Below are 24,335 nucleotides of genomic sequence, written 5' to 3'. Positions count from 1 at the left end.
TGCAGAATGGTTATATTAGCAAATGACAATGAAAGAATGTAAGTTTGGTATGGCCATGTGTAAAGTTGTGCATTTTGGACAGAGAACATTGGAAGCAGAGAATATTATAAATGGGAATTTGTTGAACATAGTCGTCAAAGCTTGAGACTTGGTTATTGTGAACAGTGAACTAAATTTGGGAATCACACTGGTGTTTAGGTTATTGCATCAGATAATAACTGTTCAAGACAATACTAAGTTTGTAGGAATTAAGAAGTTATTCTCCCAATTTACAAGGCTTTGATAATACTAAACTTGGATTAATGTGCAGGTATGATTTCTTAGGTTATGAGAGATGGGAAGACAACTGAAAAGATTTAGTTGTAATATTCAGAATGATAGTTGTAACCAGAATGATAACTACCCTGCTGAATTGTACATGTGAGGACAAATTTGAGGAAGGAATGTAGATTTCAAAATTTGCAAATAGACGGAAGAGAGAAGATATGATAGAAACATATAAGTTAGTAGGGTAATTACAGTATAAACACAAGTGAGATTTTGCAAAATGTGAATGGTGGATTTAGAATTTAAGAAGTTATTCTTCCACTTTACAAGGCTTTGGTAATACTAAACTTGGATTAATATGTGCAGATATGATTACTTAGGTTATGAGAGCTGGAAAGACAGCTGAAAAGATATAGTTCAGTAATATCCAGAATGATAGTTGTAGCCAGAATGATAACTGGTGCTGAATTGTGCATATGAGGACAAATTTGAAGGAATTTAGTCTTCAAAAATTTAGAAATGATGGAAGAAAGGATATATGGTGGAAACATATAAGTTAGTAAGGAAATTACAGTAGAAACACAAGTTAAATTTTGCAACATATGAATGGTGGATTTAGAATTTAGGGTCATTCATGGAAACTGGCTAAGAATGTTAGGATGCGTGTGAGGTCCATAATCTTTTTTTATGGCATGTAGTGAGTATGAAATGGGCTGCCATAGGATGTAGTGAGAGCTTCTTCAGTGAATGGTTGGCTGAGTGGTTAGCATAACCACTCTTCAACTAACAGGTTGCTGGTTTGAATTCAACAGCCTGTTGAATCCCAAATGTTTGGAATTATCTTTAGGTGGAAAATGAATTTCATCACTTGGTGTGAGACCACTGCCTTACTTATTGGAGGACTGAAGTGGTTGAAAAGTTCCATGTTTGGTTTCTAGAGCAGAGTTTCTCGCCTATGTAAAAAATGCATCACATACACACACAAAATAATAAATAAAAATTAGAAAAAAATCTTATCGCCAACCACAGTACAAATGTAATACAGATTTACAAATAAACCTTTCATAAGTTGAAGCTACATTAATAAAAAAAAATGTGTTCAAAGTGAGAGATGGGGGGCCCCCTCCTTTGATGAGTCCTTGGAGAAGTATTCATAGCAATAATATTTCAAAGCAGTTTAGCTGTTTTGGGCTTCTTCATTTGGACACCATTTATATTAGAACAGTATTTCTGTAATTCCTCTGCTAGCTCCACATCTTTTTCATATATGCCTCTTGCATTGATGATGTTTATTATTATTATTATTCAGGCCCTCCATGGAGTCAAAAGACTCATCATGGGAGGTCCTTCCTAAGAACATAAAGACTGTCAAGATTCATTGAGGGGAGGTCCCCCCCCCTCTAAGAAACACAAAGTCTATCATGCCACGCCTTAAACTCATTGACCGTTCTTGCTCTGACCACTCCATCAGGCAATGCATTCCACGGTTCAACCACTCTCCACGCAAAGAAGCCACTCTTCACCCTCTTGCTCAGTTTCCTTTCGTGACTTCCAGGGATGGCCTCTTGTCATCACTCCTTCCCGCTGTTCAACCAAGCAAAAGAACTCTCCCAGTGTCAACTCTTTAACCACCTCTCAACAGTTTAAAAGTCTCAATCATATCACCTCTCCTTCTTCTATCCACTAAACTTTGCAGTCCACATTCCCTCAGCAGATCCTCATAACTATCCTTGTACAGTCCTGAAACCATCTTTGTCATCCATCTTTGTATCCTTTCCACATTTAATTTATCCCCTTCAAATCCTGGGGGACCAAATCTGAGAACAATAGTCTAGGTGTGGTCTGATTAGAGACTTATACAACGGAATGATAACCCTTTTATCTCTGCAGGTCAGTGCCCTTCTCATAATTGCAGCAATCCTCTGTGTTACCTTCACCACCTTTGCAATATGTCCCCCTAAATTTCAGGTTTCTATCAATCATCAACCCCAGATCTCTTGTCTCCCCTACTTCCTCCAGTATAACTCCTCCCATAGAGAATGCAGCATCCCATCGATGTTTCCCAAACCTCGAGGTTAAACAATATAGGTCCTAGTACTGAGCCCTGTGGGACCCCCACTTGTAACCTTCTGCCCTCCTTGAAACTGTTCCACCATGCACAACTCTCTGATACCTATCAGACAGCCAATCCTGAATCCAGTTGACCAATCTGACATCCAGACCCCATGTGCTGCAACTTAAATATCAGCTTATCATGTGGCACCCTGTCAAATGCCTTCACTAAGTCTAAGAAAATTGCAGTATATGCCTTTCCCTCATCTAATGTTCTTGTAACTTTATTATAAAAGGCTAGCATATTGCTGAAGCAAGAGCGCCCTTTCACAAATCCATGTTGACTCTCACAGATAACATTACCCTCATCTGCCCCAATGCTCTATACTGTCCCTCACTACTTTCTCCAAGATCTTAACAACTACTGATGACACACAGACTGGCCTATAATTAGACGCTTCCAGTCTGTTACCACCCTTATGCAATGGCACTATCTTACCTTCCTTCCATTCCCTAGGCACCTTTCCTGCAGCCAGACTTTCATTGAAAAGCCAGGTTAAAGGCACTGTCAGTTGCCTAGCACATTCTCTCAAAACTCTTGGTGAAATACCATCCAGTCCCAAAACTTTACTGACATCCAGAATAGTCAGTATCTGAAACACACTCTCCTCCTGTACCTCTAAACCTCGAACCAGCCCTATCCCTCTGGCATTAAAACTGACTCCTCTAGGATGAAATACTCCAATAAAGTGTTCATTGAACAATTCCACTATGGCCTCTGCATCAGTCACTCTATTCCCATTTTTATCCCACAATATTATTCTTCCACAGTCATTTTTCCTCCTACTGGCCACATAGCTAAAAAATTCCCTAGGATTTTCTTTGGATCTTAGGGCCAATCTCCTCTCATATTCCAGTTTCGCTTTCCTTACCACATTAGTCACTCTTCTGGCCTGTGTCTTATATTCCTCGTGCATCTTCTCTTAGATGCACGAGGAATATAAGATGTAGAAAGAAGTCTCTCTAATTCAATCATTATAATACTTTAATTTCGAGTGGTCTGCATGCATGATGAACTTGAAGCAGCCTTACCTTTCTCTTTGTATTCAGTAGCTTTGCTTAAAATTGCTCTTATATTTGATTCACCCATTTTGTGTTCTTGTCCTATCTTTGCTCTGGACTTGCCTTGTTCATCTTTCTTTATTATTTAAAGTTTTTCTTCCAATGAGATTGCTTTTTGAATCTTTTTCACACCTCCGCTTTATTGCTTACTAATTCTTCTACTCATGATTAAAGGTTGGGAAAATGCTTTAACATAAAAAGTAGGAAAAACAATTGCAAAGGAGGCACGAGATATGATCAGCAAAATGCTAATTAGCAGATGACATAAATTTTGGCAGTAAATTTGGAACATAGTGTACATGGAAATAGTGTAGTACTATATGCCATTAAAAATAACTTTGTAAACTGTTTTAAATCGGTAACTAAATTATTTCATCCTGGTGAATGAGTTTTTAAAATAGTTAGCCATAAAAAAAAAATGTATAGATAGAACATTTTTAAACAATGTAACATTTATTTTTAAGATGTATATAGTGCACTAATTTCATTTGGGTATAGAAAAAAAATGATGCACTGGTTGGAGATGCATTAATGGAAGGATTGCTGCATTATTATTGCAAAAGATTCTATTAGATTCATTATCTGATTCAGTTGACTTTGTTAATTTGGTTATATACTAATTGAATAGTTTAATCATAAAATCTTGCTTCAAATTTTATATTTCATATTTCTGGCAACATTAAAGTTCAAATATAGAGTTATTTATTTATTTATTTTATTTTTTCTCATTTCTGTCAGAACTAGATGGTAGTGTACGTAGACCAAACTCTTTGGTTCTTAGCAGCAGTCAGAATTCAACTCCCAGTATGCCTGAGTCTATTGAAATTCCATCTAATTTAACACCTGAAAATTTTGAAGCTGGACAGGCAGAAGCTATTGGTGCTTTATGCAGGCTTTTCTGTGCCAAACGTAGTGGAGAAGAGATACTTCCTGTGTATCTTGCACGTTTCTACTTGGCACTCCAGTATGGGCTTTCAGGTGGTCAAGTAAGCTTATTTATGTGTGAATTAGTTTTTCTGTATCAGTGTTGTGTAAAATATTTCTTTATAAGTTAATTTTATATTTATGGCTGATGCTTCATGCTGAAATAATTATACATAATATATCATTTTGTAATGTATAGTCAATTATCACTAGAAAAATTCACAGGAACTATATAGGAATATTAAATTCTGTTTTAATCCTTTCTGAGTGCTGATTAAGCCCCAACATGAAGAACTATAGGAATAGTTTGAGGTAGTGGATGGTTTGTTGTTATTATTATTATTATGAATTTTCCTCCAAGAGGCCAAGAACTCATTGAGTGAGGGGGGGGCATTTAGACACTTATATTTAAATAACTATCATCACTCTCTCTCTCTCTCTACATTCACTAAACACATACAATATCCAAAACAGTAGCTTATTCCATATACTCACCATGTGTCATGAACTCATACTGTACTTCATCCTAACATTCCATGTGATACAAAAAGTCACTCGTGTCTATACTGTAATATCTGCTTACTGACTTGGGTGTTGTCATATATCCCCTTTTCAATTTATGAAACTTTGAAAACCATATTCCTTCAAATCTGTCCTCACATGCATAATTCCATAATGCAATTAGCTTCCAACATAAAAAAAATACACAAGTGGACATGGATAGCACCAGATAGAAAGACAAAGAACCAAATAGACCATGTACTTATATCAAGGAATTGGAGGAAATCACTCCTTGATGTCAGAGTTAAAAGAGGTGCTGAGGCATATTCAGATCACTTTCTCCTAACAGCTACCATGAAAGTAAAAATATTTAAAAATAAACGAGCAGTGCACAATAGAAAGAGGTTTAGAATTGAAAAACTCAAAAACAATGAGATTAGAAATAAATTTATAACAACTCTACAGGATAAATGGGATAAACTCAAAAAAAGAGAAGGAGATAACATAGAGGGGAAAATGGACTAAGATTAAAGACATACTAATAAGCACATCAGAAAATATATTGGGCTTTTCGAACTAATACAGACAAAGAATGGATATCAGAAAACACTAAATTAAAAATAGAAGAGAGAGATAGAATAAAAGAGAAACTGTTTCAGATTGGCAAAAATGTTGAACAAGAACAAGCAGAAAGATATAGAGCAATTAACAAAGAAATAAAAAGCAGTGCAAGAAACGATAAAAGAAAATACATAGAGAATCTAGTACAAGAGACAGAGGATGCTGCATATATAAATGCTACTAGAAAGTTGTATCATATTACATGGAAATTAAGTGGAAAAAGAAACAAATGGATAGTTCCTATATACAATAAAGAAGGAAAACTATTATTAAATGAAAAAGAACAGATAAATAGATGGGTGGAATTCTTCTCGGAGAAATTTCAAGAAATGACCGATGGTGACCAGAGCCTAGAATTAAATGAACAAAATGCATCATTAGATATAAATTTGAACCAAAATAACAAAAATAGAAATTACAAATGCAATAACTCGGATCAAAACAGGTAAAGCACCTGGAGCAGACAACATACCAGGTGATATACTAAAAGTAAATCCAAAACTTATAGCAGGGATATTATATCCCTTACTGAATGAGATATGGCAGAAAGAAGAGTGGCCTAAGGAATGGAATACTGGATTACTGGTTAAATTACCCAAAAAAGGAACCTATCTGAATGCAAAAATTGGAGAGGTATATTATAAGTAAAATATTAGCAAGGATAATACTAGAAAGAATCAAAATAAAAATAGAAAAACAACTAAGACCAGAACAGGCAGGATTTAGAGACCCTATGAAAATTACTTAGACATTATAAACTCCCAGAAAAAATAATAAGAATAATTAAAAAAATGTATGAAGATTTTGAAATTACAGTAATACATGGAAATACCCTCTCAGAACCATTTTGAAACAAAGGAGGAGTAAGGCAAAGTTGTGTACTCTCTCATACTATGTTTTTAATTGTCATAGACTGGGTGATGAGAAAAGTATGTCATGGAAATACAGGATTACAATGGTTACTTCAAAACCAACTCCATGATCTAGATTTTGCAGATGATATCTGCTTACTTTCACAGAAGCACCAACATATAGAACAAAAAACAACAAAAAACTTGTAGAAACAGCCAAAAAAGGTGGTCTTAGGATAAATAAAAATAAAACAATGTTGATGAAAATAAATGCAAAGCAAAATAAACAAATAACAATAGAAGAAACACTGCTTAAAGAAGTAGAACAATTTATATACCTTGGTTCAATAGTATCAATAAAAGGAGGAACTACTGAAGATATAAATAGAAGGAAACAGCTGGCTTATTCAACTTTCAACTAACTTAGAAATATCTGGAAAAACAAGAATTTGTCTATAAAAACTAAAATGAGAATATTTAATTCAAATGTAAAGGCAATACTAATGTATGGATGTTAAACAAAAAAGATAGTTAACAATGGCCAGGTCTTCCTAAACAAGTGTTTAAGAATGATACTGGGAATATATTGACCAAAACAAATATCAAATGAAGAACTATGGCAGAGAACAAACACAACAGGGATATTGGTGAATGTCTATGGGGACGGCTGTTGTATCTGTTGCAACATGGGTTGCAACAGATGCGTGAAAGGAAATGGAGATGGTTGGGGCATGTGTTGAGGAAAGAAGATAAAATAATAGTAAAAGAGGCTCTAGATTGGAACCTGCAGGGTAAAAGAAGACAAGAAAGGCCAAGAGAAACATGGAAAAGAACAATACTGAAAGAAATAACAAATATTAATAAAAACTGGAACCAAATAAAAGCAGAAGCAAAAAACAGAGTCCGGTGGAAAATGGTGGTGGAAGACCTATGCTCCTGGAGTGAAGAGGATTAAGTGAGTAAGTAATTATTGATCACATAAACTTATACTTTAAGCAGGTTGAAAATTTTCAGGATAGTACATTGACAGAATCAGTCCAATGTGTTGTTCACAAACCATTTAATTAAATTAAACAGGAATATTTACATTAGAATTCACATGAACATATGTATACAATTTCATTACAATTCTTTTGTTATTCTCAGTTCTTCCTAATTCAAACTTAGTTCTAATTTCCTTCCTTTAAAGCTAATTCACAATCTATAATATCCTGCCAATCATATATACATTAACTGACAATAAGGCATACCATGAGTAATCGTAATTCAGTATCAGTTTACTTTATCTTATTGTACCTATAAACAGACATACTTGATGTACACTGTTGTTCGGAATTATCACATAACTACTTACAGTTCTTGTTCAGCACTGCCTTTTACATGAATCTTGTTCATATGTATGTGCTCCTTGTCTTTCTTTCCTTCTGCTGGTGCATTCTTGATTTCCCACCAAATTTCTTCCTTGTCCAAGTCATCGATTATTCCATGCCCAAAAGGACCCTTAACATGGTGGCAATGTGCAGCTCTTTCCTTTTGATTCCTGACAGAAGAGCTCATATGTCTGCAGACCCAGGTAGAAGACTCAGAACCTATGATGCTTCTCTTTAGATTACTGACAACGGACCCAGGTAAGAGAAGGTTGAGAACCCTAAGACAGACAATGCTTCTCTTTCAATGACACAACGGACCTAACATGGCAGCAGACCCAGATAAGAAAAGGTGAAAACCCTAAGACATATGATGCTTCTCTTTCGATTACCGACAGCAGACCTCACGTGGTGGTGGACCCAGGTAAGAGAAGAAATAGAAAATCCTAAGACAAAGTCCTTCTTGATGTCTTGCCTTATATATGCCCAGACTTTCATTGTACGCATAAGTGAGTTTCTTGAACTTTCCATATATGGTGATATATTGACCTTCGGACATGATGATGTCTTACTTTGCGCGTCTTTTGAAATTGCCATATATGTCAATTCTTAGAATTAGACTTACTGATTAGACATGAATTAATAGTGTTACATGATGGTGTCATGCCCCCACATTATTTTAACAAAGGCTCATTTAAGTTATTAACATTTCTCTAAGTACATTCCTCTTAAAAAACATTAAAAGCGAACATGATAAGTTACATAACATGAGGGATTTTAATATTATTCATTCATCTAACTCCTATCTGATTAATCCTCCTTACCCTAGGTATACAATTTAATGTTGCTTCCTCTAGATGACACTTAACTATATTCCATTCACTACTAACCTCCTACTGCAATGTTGTATGCCATGAGACAGATTTAAGCTTCTCCCTAAGCATGTCATATCACCTGCTTTGTAGTTACACAAATACCCCTTCTTGATAGAATATTCCAAGTTTTAAATTACAATCTTCCAAGTCAAGACCACATGGTCACAAATGGTCACTTTCACAAATTGGAGGCGGTGTTGTCACCTTGGTTATGGATAGCTCTTCTGATCCTATGACCAAGTCCAGTACTCTCCCATCCATAGTCCCCTCCATCACATACTGCCTTAAGTAATTATCTCTTGTAGGAGTATATATTCTGTTCTTTCCTACCATGTGATCTTTGTTCCTTCCAGTCTATATCTTCATAGTTGAAGTCTTCCATAATAATCATTCAACCTGTACTCATTGTACTAATTTGGCAATGCGTGTTTTCCAGATCATCTGTGGAACTCCCTGGTCTATAGTAACAACCAACTGTATAATTTGTCTTATTGGTCTTAATCTCACACCAGATTGCTTCAAATGAACAGCTACCCCTCTCACCCCTGTCTAATATTCTTTTTGGCTGCATTTCATCTGCTATCATCAGCAGTACCCCTCCCTCCCCCTCCCACCTATCTTCTCTATTTTCCCCTGAAAATACTAAACCCCTTTCACTCTTAATCCTTGTAATTACATCATCTGCTGTTAGCAAAGCTTTACTAATGTTTTAACTTTTGGTGAGGTTACACTGACCAATACCAAAAATTCCTTCCTCTTGTTCTTGATACTTCTGGCATTAGTATATAGAAACTGCAGCATTCCTTTAGCCCCCCCCAACACCTTTACTTTCTGAATTGACTATCCTATTCAATATTTTTGCTTGAGAGACTAGATTCCTCTCTTGGTCATTCTCACACTTACTGGCTTCATGTAAACTCACTTCCTTCCACTCTAATTGCTTAAGTTTTCTTGAATTTGCACTTCAGCATGCTCAGTGAACAAAGCTCTCCGCAGACACCTAATACCAAAACAATTTAGATGCAGTTCATCAGCATTGTACAAATCCTTCTTTATATCAAACGAAGACCACAGATCCATTCTACATAAGTCCTTTTGCACAATCTACATATAGACTCATTGGCTATCAATGCCCCCCCCCCTCCTCCTCCTCAGTTTTCCTCTATCATAATTGTAAGTTTTCCTCTATCAAGATTGTAAGTCTCCTACCATAGCATGGTAGGAGACTTACAATCTTCACCTTATCACTCTTTCGTTTTGCCTCTTCTAACAACTCCTTTACATCCTCCATCATAGAATACTTCTTGCATCTCAAATTATTTGTACCAACCAAGACAATAACTTCCTTCTACTTACCTTTTTTGCATCTGGATGGCATGGCTAATCATGAATTTTTGCACCCAGGAAACACGATTTTTTCACACTTTTGCTAAGGTTGACATTAATAAATGATATTAATGTCGACTATGCGGCCATGGAAATAGAGGAGAACGAAATGGATGTTAATAAAGAAATAGCATGCTTAAATGTTATCCTTCATAGGACAAAGCGTGAAACTGAAAAATTGCAGAAGCAGCAAGAGTTAAGCAGGGCTGAAAAAAAGAAAGAAGCAGGTGATCTGAAGGAATAATAAAGACTGAACAAAGAAACAAGAAAATCAAGTTAAGGAGAAAATTATGTATGGAGACTCGATGCAAAAAAACCTAGTATATGAAAAATTAATATAGTATATAGATTTTAATATAAATTATCTTAATATCAGTGCAGCAAATATTATAGCAGAATGTTTGTGCATTTAGTTTATGGTTTTTGTGAGAAAAACCATAGATTGTTCAATTTCCATTGTGGTATGAGAGGAACCTTTATGAGAACCTTTCAATTAAAAGTGAGTTAGTTGATGGTGGTTGTTCTCATGTTGAGATTACAGATGAAAAACACTTTGAAATTCCATAATATTTCATCATGTAATCTCAGGTTTTGTAATTCTATAATTACAAAGTGTATATTTTGTAATTATAGAATTGTATTCTTTTGAGGGTTCTTCTATAAACTTAACCTATTATTTAATATGACCCACATTCTATTGAAAATTATACACCTCCAAATCAAAAAATTAGAATAGTCAAAGAAAATGTGTTGAATGATTTGTAATTCTGATTTATTGTTTAGAAAAGAATTATTAGCAAATATGAATTAGCATAGTCTAAATCTATGTCCTTTGTAGATTATATAACCATGTAAACACATAAAAGTGTAATATAAATGATAAGAAAACTATTATTTGAATACATTCACAAAATTAGAATAATGCAAAAATAAATGCACAACATGATAATTAGCACTTTGTTGCATCTCCCTTAGCTTTTATGACTGTTTGTAAAAAGTTGAGCATATTATTTACTCGTGGTTCAGTTCAGTTCTTTTTTTTTTTTTTTTAATCAAAACATGCTCATATGGTCTGCAGACTAAAAAAAGTTCATTTTTGTCTCTTGGGGCAACTTCTTGAAGATGTTTCTTCATAATTCCCTACAAATTCTTAATGGCGTTTAAATCTGTGAGTTTGCTGGCCAAGAAATTACATTGATTTGCCTTTTTTGAGCTAGTAGTGATCTTGGAAGTGTGAAAAGAAGCTGAATCTTGCTGAAAAAGGAAATCACCATCACATAAATCTTCCAATGCCAGTAACTTAAAGTGCTCAAGAATTTCTTGGTACACTTTGGAATTGATTCGTACACAATACACCAGTCTTCCTGGATCTTCTGTGGTCATACAAGCCCATACCATGACAGGTTGCAAATTTCACTGAACATTTCATGAATTCTTTATCCCCTGTGAAAATAACTTGCACATTGGAAGCAGTTTTTCTTCACGAAATTCTTCAATCTCCTCTCATCTCTTGCTGTAGTTATTACCTTTTGACTGCTATCACAGCAATTATTTTGAAAACTCTGGTTATTAGAATACTGTCTCAATACTTTACTCATGTTTGTTTGAGAACATTTCAATTCCTTAGCTATAAACTGTTGAGTTTGACCTTCTTTGTGTAGAGATACACCATAGAAAACTTCTTAGCTTCCGATATGTCACTTGTTTGACCCTTGTTTAGCAAATGATTAACACGTTCACTGCCAACTACGAGTATACTCGTAGTTGGTAAACCAGCTACACAAGCCAGCTACGAGTATACTTGTATGACGCTTACCGCCGGCAACGAGATTACTGTAGTGACCTTGAAGAAGTGAAAATGCTTGGCTTGTGGAGCTAGCATCAAAACTGTGTATTCTCATAGACAGTATATGCTCTGCACAAGCCAACTACGAGTATACTCGTATGACGCTTACCGCCGGCATCGAGATTATCGTACTGACCTTGAAGAAGCAAAATTGCTTGGCGTAGGGGAACAAACTATGCCGAAGTAGTGTGGCAGCGAACGTGTTAACTGAAATTCATGCAAAAATGATTCCTCACACACACACACGTCAGTCCCGCAGTTACTGAAATATTTCAATTTCTATGCTTTCCTCAAAACCAGTCGAAAAAATTTGGAATATTCTAATATTTTGAAACACGTTAAAAATTATTCTAATTTTGTGAATATTTTCAACTAACAGTTTTATTGTAATTTATATTATATTTTTGGCGTCAGCAAGACCTTGTTGTCAGAGAAAGATGTAGTGACAGGAATAGAATGTAATGGATGTTGTATTTTCAGAGAAGATAGAGAAAATACGGCAGGAGGAGTAGTAGTATTAATGATAGCTGAAGAACTTCAAACAATAAAAATGGAAATTAAGGAAGATTATAAATCTGAGGGAAATGGTTCATTTGAGGCTATCTAGTAAGACACAGATGCCAATGGGACAATCTTTATTTTTGGGTGCTGCTATGGACCTGGGGGTCCATATGAAGATGTGAATGCATAGACGGATTAGCACAATGAGGGCAGGCCAATTGATTATCATGGGAGACTTCAACAATGGGGATATAGATTGGAAAGGGCACATTGCAAAATGGAAATGGAATTTATTATTGGAATAAATGAAAGTTACCAAGGAGTAATTACTTGAAACACCACATGATGCAGGACCAGGGATTTGAGAGTGTTGGATCTGGTAATAGTATCAGAAAATTTATCTATAACTACAGTAGCAATTCTACCTCTGATTGGGGAAAGTGACCGTGCAGTCTTGTTCTGAGTAGTTGCTCAATACGTGGAATTTTCAGCCAAGCAAGGATTTATGTGGAACTACAAAGTTGGCAGTTATGACTGAGTAGTGCCATGGCATAAGAAGCTACATGGAATGAATGTCATTAGTGCATAGCAGTGGCAGCTGACGAAATTTTTAAGTGGGGGTGCTGCATATACAAAATAAGAAAAATAATTAATTTTTTCCTAATCACTAACCAATTTATTAATAAATAAATGTATATATTAAAAAAATTGCTTTATTAAAAATATTTCACCCTCACCATGAACACAATAATAATAAAAGTTTCATACACAGAAATAACGCATGCAAGCATACAATTTATCTGGAGCGACACTGCTCCACGAGCAGTGTCGGATTCACTTGTTATGTGCAGTGACAAGTGCAAACAAATATCGGTAAGTCTAGTTGCAATTGGTCAAATGTGATAATTCTGACACTGCGTTAGATCGCAGTGCATTTGTTTCGTAATCTAAAGCATTAATCGAACAGTTCCAATTAGTAACTATTTAATCAATGTCGTAACATAAGCTGTAACCTTTAACATGTTGTATTGCATTTATATAATGTTGTCAGCATTGTTATTATTTATAAACACAAACAAAATTTAATTTTTTAATTTTTTCCTTGGGAGTGCTGCAGTGTCACACTGCTTATGTTACAAGCTACCACTGGTACATAGGAAGCAGTCAGGGATTGTTTGAGCCAGGCTGCATGCCCATTTCCATGAGGATAAACCAAGTATAGATGAAATGGATGAGTAGCAGTGTAAAGCAGGATCTGCAAAAACATTTTGGAAGGAATATAAACAAAAAATGGTGATCAACGTAACGTACTTATGAGTAATATAAATCATGGGCAAAAATAATAATTATGGTAAGGAAGTCACTACCCAGATTGGTTTCAACCTTTATTGAAGTCTTATCAGTGGGAGCCAGACCCAGAAGTGATACCAACCTTGAAGTAATGCACAAGTCATATTTCCACAGATACAAGTTGTCAAAAGGTTTAGTAATAAGGTGTGACAACTTTTGACTAGTGGTTTGAGTAGTGGCCATTCCCATAATGCATAGCATTTATACATGTCTGCAAGGATATGTGGCTTGCATTATAGGATACTAAGGCAATTGATGTGAAGTCATTAACCTCTGTATACAAGTAGCCCAGTTGTGAAGTTATTTCACACACAAATATTTTTGTTTGCTTATACTTGGATAAAGGATTAAAACCAAGAATATAATTTCTAGGCATTTTTAATTTACAGCATAACCAAGTTAAAAAAGCTTTCGACATCAAAACCCTTATAAATAATAATAATGATTTATAGATTTGGTGAACCCAGTAGCAGTTTTTCAGCATTATTTTTATAATACATTTGAACTCATACCATATATTATTGAAATCCTTTGAATGGCTTATGTCCTGATTCTAGATTACTAATCTACGTAAGTTAAAGAATTATGTTTCTTTTATTTTGGAAAATAAATGCTTAAGAATGTTTCAGTGAAGTTTACTAGATCTTGTTGAGCTAGTAAACTTGTTAAAATTTATCTGTGATTTATGCGTAAACATTTACATGTGTTATTCTAATTGTCTTGTTTTCTAGAATTCTCGAGGTCAGATATTATCAAGTATATTGATAAACTCTTGTGATCTATTAAGGCAAGATTTAGATGGAGTTATGGTTTTAGTTCCTCATTTTTTACAAGCACTAGAATTGGTATTACCAGAGAAAGAGCTAAAGATAAGGTAACACAGTTTGTTGTTGATTGATTATATTTATTTACATAGAATACAGTAAGGATATTTCATCCCCCCCCCCCCCCAGTCAGGCATCTAAATGATACTAGTATTCTGTACCTTCAGTATCTATTTATTTCAATAACAATGGTAAAGGTATTTCATTCATTCATTTATTTTATTATTATTTTTTTTTCATCAAGCTTATGTAACTGTTACCAATATTCTGTACCTATCATTTCAATGCATCTTAAGATATATACGTTTGTTTATATTGAATTTCAGACCTCAACCAAACATTCCACAGAATGAATTAAGGCAAGCATCAATTCATCTCTTGCTATCCATGTTAACACTTCCTCTTCATTTTCGCAGCTTGGCAATTAAAGGTAGCTATGTGATATGTACTGTTTTTAGTGTGCCTGTGTTTTCACTTATTTACAAAGATGTTTAGTGTTTTAAAGTTTTTATAAGAAACAATATAAAATTTTTATAAATTGAGGAATGAAAATACTAGAGAAAATAACTGATTAATTTCCACTTACTTTCTCTGTTTGATATTATTCACAATAATATAAAATAAACTATTATCGGTAAATTAGAGAATATTATTATTATACAGTATCTCCGTGGAGTCTGGAGATTCATCGTGGGAGATCAAACTAACTGTTATACACACAAAATCTGTCATACATCTCCTTAAACTCATTTGGTGTCAGGTAGCTCAGAGCTAATTCTGACAATCTGACCACACTCTTACTAACTTCTGCAGATGGTCCCTGGTTTCTCTCACTACTTGTTATATATTAAAAAATGTTTTGTGTATCAGTTTTGTAAATTTCCTTTAATATCTTAAAACTTTCTATCATGTCCCGTCTTTTTTCTGCTTATCAGCTAAACTTTGTAACCAACAAACCTACATTTATCCTCATAAGGAGCATTCCACAGACTTGGTCACACATCTCTGAATCTTAAAAACTCAATTTTGTGCTCAGTAATCAAGTTGCAGCCAAATCATAGTCTTATAAAGAGGAATAATAACTTCCCTATATTTACTTGTTAGCATGTTTTTTCAACATGTAAGTAATCCTTTGAGCCATTTTACCAACTTTTGCAACATATATTCTGAACTTGAATTCTCGGTCCACCATTATCCTCAGGTCTCTAGCCTCAGTTTCCTGCAATCCAGTACCATCAATATGATACACCATATGCAACCTTTCAGCTTGAAGTGCATAACGTTATATTTTGCAACATTAAATTGACAATCATTATCCTTTGTCCACAATGCCAATTTATTTAAATCATCCTGCAGAATATCTACTATTGCTCTCTATAGTTTTGCATTATCAGCAAACAACAGAATATCCCCTCTTAAATGTTCCCTATATCATTGATATACAAGGGCTGTTCAATAAGTAATAAGACTAATTTTACTGTCGCGAAACAACTCATCACAATATTAATTTCTGTGGAATAAAGAAATGTTGCTGTCTGTATTATATTAACAAAAGAGGTTGATAGATGGCATATACGGGCTGATGTACCAGAGTGTCACGTGACTAAACACAAGCTTGTTTTGTCGCGCTTACGAGCCGCGACCAGTCATCGAAATGGAAGCATCCTTGGAACAGCGTTATGCAATTAAATTTTGTGTGCGTTTGCAAAAATCAGCATCGGACACTTTTAATATGATACGCGAAGCTTTCCACGATGAAGCAATGTCGAGGGCAAGTGTTTTTTGCTGGCTTAAAACTTTTAAGGAAGGAAGGCAAAATGTGGAAGATCTTGAACGTGAGGGAAGACCTTCAACGTCCATCACAGAGACAATGATCAACACAGCAGCGATTATCATCAAGGAGGATCGCAGAATTACAGTACGCCAGCTGCATGTTGTCCTGAATATTTCTGTGGGAAGTGTTCACTCAATCATGGCTGAACATTTGGGACTGAAATGTGTTTGTGCCCGATGGATTTCCAAACTCTTGACACTGGAGCAAATGCAGCATTGAGTGGATGTGTGCACAGAATGGAAAGAAAGGCTGGAACAAGAAGGCAACAACTTCTTAAAACACATCATTACAGCAGATGAAGCTTGGTTGTATCACTATGACCCTACAATGAAACAACAACAAAGCAGTGAATGGAAGCATCCGTCTTCGCCTACCCCCAAGAAAGCAAAAACTGTGAAATCAGCTGGTAAAGTTATGACCATAATGTTTTTTGACTACGACGGCATTGTTTACCAACACGCTGTAGAATCTGGGAATACTGTTAACGGCTCATATTATGCGGATGTTTTACGGACAATGGTACAGCACATCAAAAGGAAGCGTCCATTGCTGAAGAATAGCTTCTTATTGCACCATGATAATGCAAGGCCACATATTGCTGGTTGTGTAGTGGACGTTTTGCAGAAGAACAACATAGATATCCTACCACACCCTCCATACAGTCCTGATCTTGCACCGTGCGATTTCTGGCTGTTTCCTCAGCTCAAGAAACCACTAAGAGGCCGCCATTTCAAAAGCAACAAAGCATGTGTAAAAGCTGCGGAGACGGTTTTGAAAGAACGCTCAAAAAAAGGACTTTCACATGTGTTTAAGAAGTGGACGCAACATTGGGACAAATGCATCGTGTCTCATGGTAGTTACTTCGAAAAAGACCATGTAAATGATGACGATTAAAGATAATCTGTTTTCTGTATAAATATAGTCTTATAACTTATTGAACAGCCTATGTATAAACTAAAGAGTAGTGGGTGCAGAAAGCTGAGGTACTCCATTAGTCACCCTCATTTTCATAGATTCCACTCCACCATATACTACTGTCTAGTGTCTGTCACCCCCCCCCCATCCATGCTACTAGCTTCATATCCATTCCCATTTGCTCCAACTTTTGTAATAGTTTTCCATGTGGGATATTCTGTCAAACACTTTTGTGGAGTCCAGTAATATCAGAGTGTAGCCATTTCTTTTATCAAATTCTGCTGTCACTTTATTAAAAATGTGAAGAAATTACAAAGACAGGACACAATGCCTTGCTTCCCACTGTAGCGTATCGCATCCCTTTCCATGCAGTATTGGATTTTACCTTTAACTAACTTTTCTAATACATAAACAACCATTCCTGATATATTAATTGGTTTGTAGTTTGCTACCTCTGTCTTGGAGCCATATTTATGCAGTGGAACCATCTTACTCTCTTTCCACTCCCTTGGAACCCTACCAGAGCTGAAACACTGAGACTTAGCTTGAACAACTTCATCAGAGGTAATGACAATTCTCTTGCACATTAACACAGTATGGGCTAACATGCCATCCAGTTCCCATTGCTGTGTTTACATTCATATTTTTCAACATGCTGAACACCTACTCTTCATTTACCTCAATTTTCATATGCATCTCTGTCACATCAGCAACTGTACAATCTCCACCTGGATGATTTGCTTTGGCCTGCTTAGCCACTTTTCTCTCATAATCTGATTTGGCATTCATTATAAAAAATTATGGAAACAACCACCATGTTATAATAAAGCTTCAGTTTAATATAAACCTAAATAAATAATCACCTGATGTTTTGACCTTCATATCAAGGTCATCTGGAGTATGCACAAACAAGATACATCATAGTCTACATGATATGCTAACGTCACAGTAATTTGGTCAACCCTTAAAACTACTGGCCTGACCTCTGGTGAAAAAAAACAAAGAAAACCTTTCACATCAAAGCTAGAATCCTATTATTATTATCTGTTGGTTACAATTCCTTTAAAGGAATGCAGAGAACTGACCAGGGCTTCTGACCTAATGTCCAATCCTCACCTTCTCGTGGTGCACCCTGTTGGGTATCTACCTGGATACTGAACGAACGAGGATGGGCTGGAAATTTGGGATTTCTATCCCAAAGGCTTTAACAGGCCTTTAAGGCCCACAACCTTCCAAGCATGCTTGGATTTCGTAACCGAAATACGAGGATAGAATGGTCACTCCTATGCCTCAAGGTATTCTTGGCTGTATCCATGTGTGTTCACGGGGCCAGTTTGCCTGCTTGCGGGATGAAAAACACCAGATAAACTGGCGGAAAAAACCCTACTGCCCGCGCCCAAGACCGGCTAACTTGGCTATGGCTGAGGAAGATCCTTCAGCTCCTCACGTCTCCGACGGGAATCGAACCTAGGACACTCCTTCCCCAGGCATATGGTTGCAAAGCTCAAAGCCACTAGGCTAACCGCGCGGACGGAAATTTGGGATTTAGCCAACCAAATTGTATTCTTATTGGATTAAACCACAATATTAAATGATGGTACAACATGATAAAATTTCATGCTGGCTAGGACGTTGCCCGGTTATACAAGGCCCCAGTTGTTTTCACCAGGGAACCAGGGCAAACAGCAAAAAGTCAGCTACCGGAAGAAATCCTAAAACACAACCCAACTCAATATCACCAGAATTGAAGATCGGTACTGTCAACATAAGAAGCCTGAATGGCAAAGAAGTGGAGCTAGCTGAGGAATTAGATAAGTACCAGATCGACATAATAGGGGTGACTGAAACAAAAAATGACCAAAACTGGTGAGCTCTTTCTGAGCAATAAATACAAAATGTTATATTATATTCAGGCTATGACAATCAAGGAAAAGAAGGGGTAGCCATAGTATTCAACACTAAATATGAGGCTAATCTTCTTGAATGGCAGGCAATTTCAAGTAGAATGATGTGGACAAATATCAGAATAGGGAACTAGACAGTGAGACTTATTTGTGCCTATGGTCCCACAGAAGGTTCTACTAACATAGAAGTGGAGGAATTTTTTGAGGCTTTAGAAAAAGCAACTGACACAATGAAAAATGAAAAGTTTGTCCTTGTTGGGGATCTAAATAGCAGAGTAGGAAATGATTGTGAGACATACAAAAATATTTTGGGAAAATTTGGAGAAAAGAGCAAAGCTAATAATAATGACAAATATCTGTTGGATTTCTACTCAGGACATGGACTGGTTATTACTAACACCATGTTCCAACATAAAAATGTGCACAAATTCACATGGAGAGAAGAAGCAAGGATTAAGAAAAGTCTCATTGACTATATTATTGTTGATAGTGATATTTTCTCTCTGGTGCAGGACACTAGAGTGTATAGAGGATTTGAAATTGGAAGTGATCACCATTTAGTCTTAAGCAGGATGAAATTGAATTTCATATTGAAAAAAAGAACATGTAAGAAAGTTTTAAAATGAATAAAAGTTGAGCTGCTCTCAGATGTGAATTGTAGACTAAAATATACAAACATTATTCAAGAAAAAATGAGAGAGTTTGCGAACAGGAATCAAACCTTGGAGATTCAGTGGCAAGCTTTGAAGAAAACAGTGATTGATTCTGCCACAGAGCCATGTGGTGAGGTTTTCTGTAAGGATAGAAAAATCAGAACTCCCTGGTGGACACAGGAAGTTAAAGAGGCAGTGAAGGAAAAGAAGAAAGCATATCAAAAGTTCCTGGCAGATAAGTCAGCTTGTGCTCTTAGAGAATACAGAGACAAATGTAAGAATGTTAAACACTGTGTAAAACTAGCTAAAGAAAAGTCATGGGAAGACTTTGGTAAGAACATAGAAAATAAATATCAAGAAAGTGGCAAGATGTGGAAAGGCTACTGGAGTAGATGATATTAGACTAGAAATGCTGAAGTTTGGTGGTATAAAAGTCTTGCAGTGGCTTCACTGCATAGTTCAGAGGGCCTGGACAGAAAGACGAATTCCAGATGATTGGAGTAGAGCTCTCATAGTATAAAAAGGGAAATAAAACTGATTGTGAGAATTTCAGAGGTATTTCTCTACTGAGTGTTCCTAGTAAGGAACACTCAGTAGAGGAATTGTGGAAGAGAAGCTTGAGGAACAAGCTGGATTCAGGCCAAATAGAGGCTGTCAAGATCAGATATTCACTTTACGACAAATAATTGAAAAGTCATGGGATCTGTATTTAAGTTTTGTAGATGTGGAAAAAGCATATGACAAGGTGCCAAGAGAGAAGCTATTCAAAATGCTATAGTTGTATGGTGTCAGTGGATCATTATATCAAGCAATACTTGATATAATTCAGGCAAGAATGTACATTATCACCTCTGTTATTCATTGTCTATATGGATTACATTATGAAGGAAAGTGGTATTAAACCTGATATCAAAATTGGAGATGTTAATGTCAGCTTCTTGCTTTACGCGGATGATGTTATACTTCTAAATAAATCCGCTACAAGCCTGCAAGATTCCCTGACTAAATTGAATAATTGTTGTGATAGATATGGTATGAAGGTCAGCAATAACAAGACAAAGATAATGAAAATAGGCAGAAGCATTGAAAATATCAGCTGCATTGTGAATGGAGAACCTATAGAACAAGTAAAACATTTCAGCTACTTAGGCACGAATTTTAGTGAAGATTGTAATTTAAATATGGAAATAGGCAACAGAATCAACAAAGCTGGTATGACCAAAGACTATATAGACTATATTGACCAAAGACTAGAGACCGCAGATATGAGAGTCCTGAGAAAGATTAGAGGCATGAACAGATGGCATCAATGGCAATATCATATTAAAAACGAGGCTATTAGGAAAGAACTTGACATTGTCAGCATCCAGGAATGTGTTAGCAGAGCTAATCTCAGGTGGTATGGTCACTTAAACAGAATGGGCGAAGAAAGATTAGCCAAACAAGTGTTCTCTGCTAGGTTGGCAGGAAACGGACGTAGAGGAAGCAATATATAGGTGGATTGATATGGTAAAAAGTGCCTTAGAAGATAGATATATAAATATAAGATCTGACAATGTTGTACTTTGACAGGTAACAGATTGATTTGGCAGAAAATTGTAGGTAGGAAGTTAGTAATGATGTAAATTTTTCATGTAGTTCTATCATATCCTGTACACTCCCTTGAGGGTAAATGTCAGAAATTTGATGATGATGATGGTTGCAAATCATTAAGCTTGAGAGTAACGTGCTCTGACATAATTATTCATATAAATTACACCAAAACAAATTATTGCTTCGAGTACTAAAATAAGAGTTTGCTGGAAAACTTGAAGAACTTAAGTGCACTGAATGTGTGCCATCCAAATTCTTGTAATTTTTATGCCACCATTATTGTTAAGATTAGGATGGTTGATCAAAATTTCACAGGCTTCTCTAAATTTATGTTTATACCAGGTTTTGTATAAGTAGTGTCCTTTTTCACCAAAATAAGGTAAGTTACAGGTGCAATGGATATGGTATACTCCAGGGTGGGCCAATGGGGGGGGATGATCGTAGAGGAGTTTAATGTTTTTTAATTTTATAGATGGTTTAAATGTAGCATTAACCCTTTCCTTTAGTTTCTTTTTTAAAAAAAAATGAAAAAATAAATAAATGTAGCATTGAGATTGTAATGGTGTAGAATTCTACACCATTCTGTTTTATCTGATAACCCTTTAATGTATCGGATAGCTATGGTTTAACTTTAATCTATATTATATGCATTTTTGATGAATAAAGAACTTTATTGATGGTATTTTTGCTATAGCCATTATTTATTAATGTATTGCTAATAATTTGTAATTCTTGTTTAAGAGATTGTTCATTAGAACAAATTGTTATAGCTCTGTTTCTGAGGGTGTTAAAGACTCCAAGTTTTTGTGGAGGGTGATGATAAGAGTTAGTATGTATATATTGGCTGGTATGTGTAGGATTGTGGCAGATAGTGAAGAAATGGAAGTGAGTTTTGATTTGCAATTTCAATAGTAAATTGTATGTGCTCACATTGTTTGTTTGGATGGCTGAGTAAGATATTTAAAGTTTGGGGGCCATGTGGCCAGAGAACGAAAACATCGTCAACGTATCTAAGCCAAACTGTAGGTTTTAAAGTAAAGGAATCTAGAGCATGTTGCTCAAAAGCTTCCATATAAAAGTTAGCAACTGTGGAATAATGATGAGCCCATGGCTCTACCTTCTTTTTGTAGGTAAAAATTATTTTGCCACATGAAGTAACCGGAACACAGTATGTGGGCAAAGAGAGCTGTAATATCAGGCAGAAATTTGTTCTCTATGAGAAAAATTGTGTCACTGATTGGGACATTTGTGAAAAGGGCAAAAATGTCAAAAACTGACTAAAAATCATCTTTTGCCAAGCATTATGTTTTTAATTTTGTTCATGAAGTATTGTGTGTTTTTTATAGAGGAGATGGGAATGACTTACTAACTCCTTTAGTGATGATGCTAATTTCTTGGCTAGGCTAACCTTAATTATCATCCAACAACAACAACAACATATTTTGTTCTATTGTCTGTATCTCACACCAAACAGCTTCAAATGAACTATTTCCTCCAAACCTAAAATCCTGTTTAAGTTCTAATTTTGTTAGTTGTAATTCTTTAGCTTTCATCAGCAAAACCCCACCTCCTGTCCTATTCCCTCTATCCTCCCTGAAAATACAATACCCTTTACATTCTATTCTTGTGATTATATCATTTTCTGTTAACCATGTCTCCCCGATGCCTATAATTTTTAACCAAGTAGAGCTGATCAATGCAATGAACTTCTTTCTCTTATTCCTGATCCTTCTTGCACTTGTGTACATGCATTTCACCATCCTCGTGTACTCACAATTACCCTTGTGTAATGTCATTACCAACCCATTTGAATCAGAAACTGATTGAGATATAGTGATAGTTCTCTTAATTTTTGGGACAGGAATGTCAAAGATGAAATTTATGTTAGTTTTATTATGGTTATTGTTATTGCAAATATTAATAAATGATATTAGCTTGCAGAGTTTTGTAATTGGCCAAATTTGATCCAATAAGTTGTTTATATTTTATGATGTTTTCATAATCCTTATGACTTACACCAATGTTAATATTTGTCTTATTATTCAGCTATGTAATCTTTCCATAATTTTACAGGATCTATCCCAAGTCTTATATATTTGGTGTTTCAATTTGCTGCATACCTGACAAGTTTTATATATTTTATTAACAAAGTATATACAGAGTGTCCAGGCTGGAGATATCCAAAAATACACACACATCTCAGCTCTATAAGGTTTATTAAAATAATTTTTTATGATTATATAGAGTAATTCACCAAGTTTTTATGAAGGTTAGTAAAGTTCAATGTGGGCACCTTTTGTAGTTTGACAGGTGTCAAAACAATGTTCGAACTCTTGCCACGTGTTTTTCCAGCATCTGAGACATTATTGAAATCATCCAAATCTCAACCTTTTCTCTGGTACACACAATCTTTAATAAAGCTCCATTCAAAAAAAAGTCCAATAGAGTCATATCTGGAGATCTAAGTGGCCAGGAATTGGGCCTCCTCTTCTAATCCAACATGCAGGAGGACATTCTTATGCTCTTTTTATGCATATGTGACTATACATGCACACTAGTGACCTTGAAAGTGTGACAGAACAAATCTTGGAGAGATTTCCTTTAACTGAGCTTTAGTTTGAGAAAATCTGAGTGGTTCTTGCATCATAAGTCATTATTTTTGGATACCTCTAGCCAAGACACCCTCTCTCTCTCTCTCTCTCTCTCTCTCTCTCTCTCTCTCTATATATATATATATATATATATATATATATATATATATATTATTAATATTATTATTATTATTATTTGACACCTCCAGAGAGTCCAAAGGCTCATCGGGGGAGAGTGTGCCAACAGCATCGAACGATTGGTCTCCTTCCAACTACTAACCGCGCTCAAACTTACTTAACTGAGCCATTAGTAGCAGAGGCTCTACCAGTCGACCAGCCTTTGCCGGCTATATATATG

The 24,335-nt window shown here is 35.6% G+C and overlaps 1 protein-coding gene across 1 annotated transcript in view; it reads left to right on the top strand.

Annotated features, from left to right (window-relative positions):
• LOC150101697 (ral GTPase-activating protein subunit beta) overlaps positions 1-24,335 on the top strand; it is a 778,187-nt gene that overhangs the window by 226,619 nt on the left and 527,233 nt on the right. The window contains 3 exon segments of the mRNA XM_090400967.1: positions 4,180-4,427; positions 14,395-14,537; positions 14,814-14,917. Of these exon segments, the coding sequence (XP_090257093.1) occupies positions 4,180-4,427; positions 14,395-14,537; positions 14,814-14,917 (495 nt within the window).

The sequence above is a fragment of the Typopeltis vanoorti genome, chromosome 11, assembly GCF_054136105.1.
Source record: "Typopeltis vanoorti isolate ZY-2024b chromosome 11, IOZ_Tvanoo_1.0, whole genome shotgun sequence".
NCBI lineage: Eukaryota > Metazoa > Arthropoda > Arachnida > Uropygi > Thelyphonidae > Typopeltis > Typopeltis vanoorti.
This window is presented reverse-complemented; position numbering and strand designations above follow the sequence as displayed.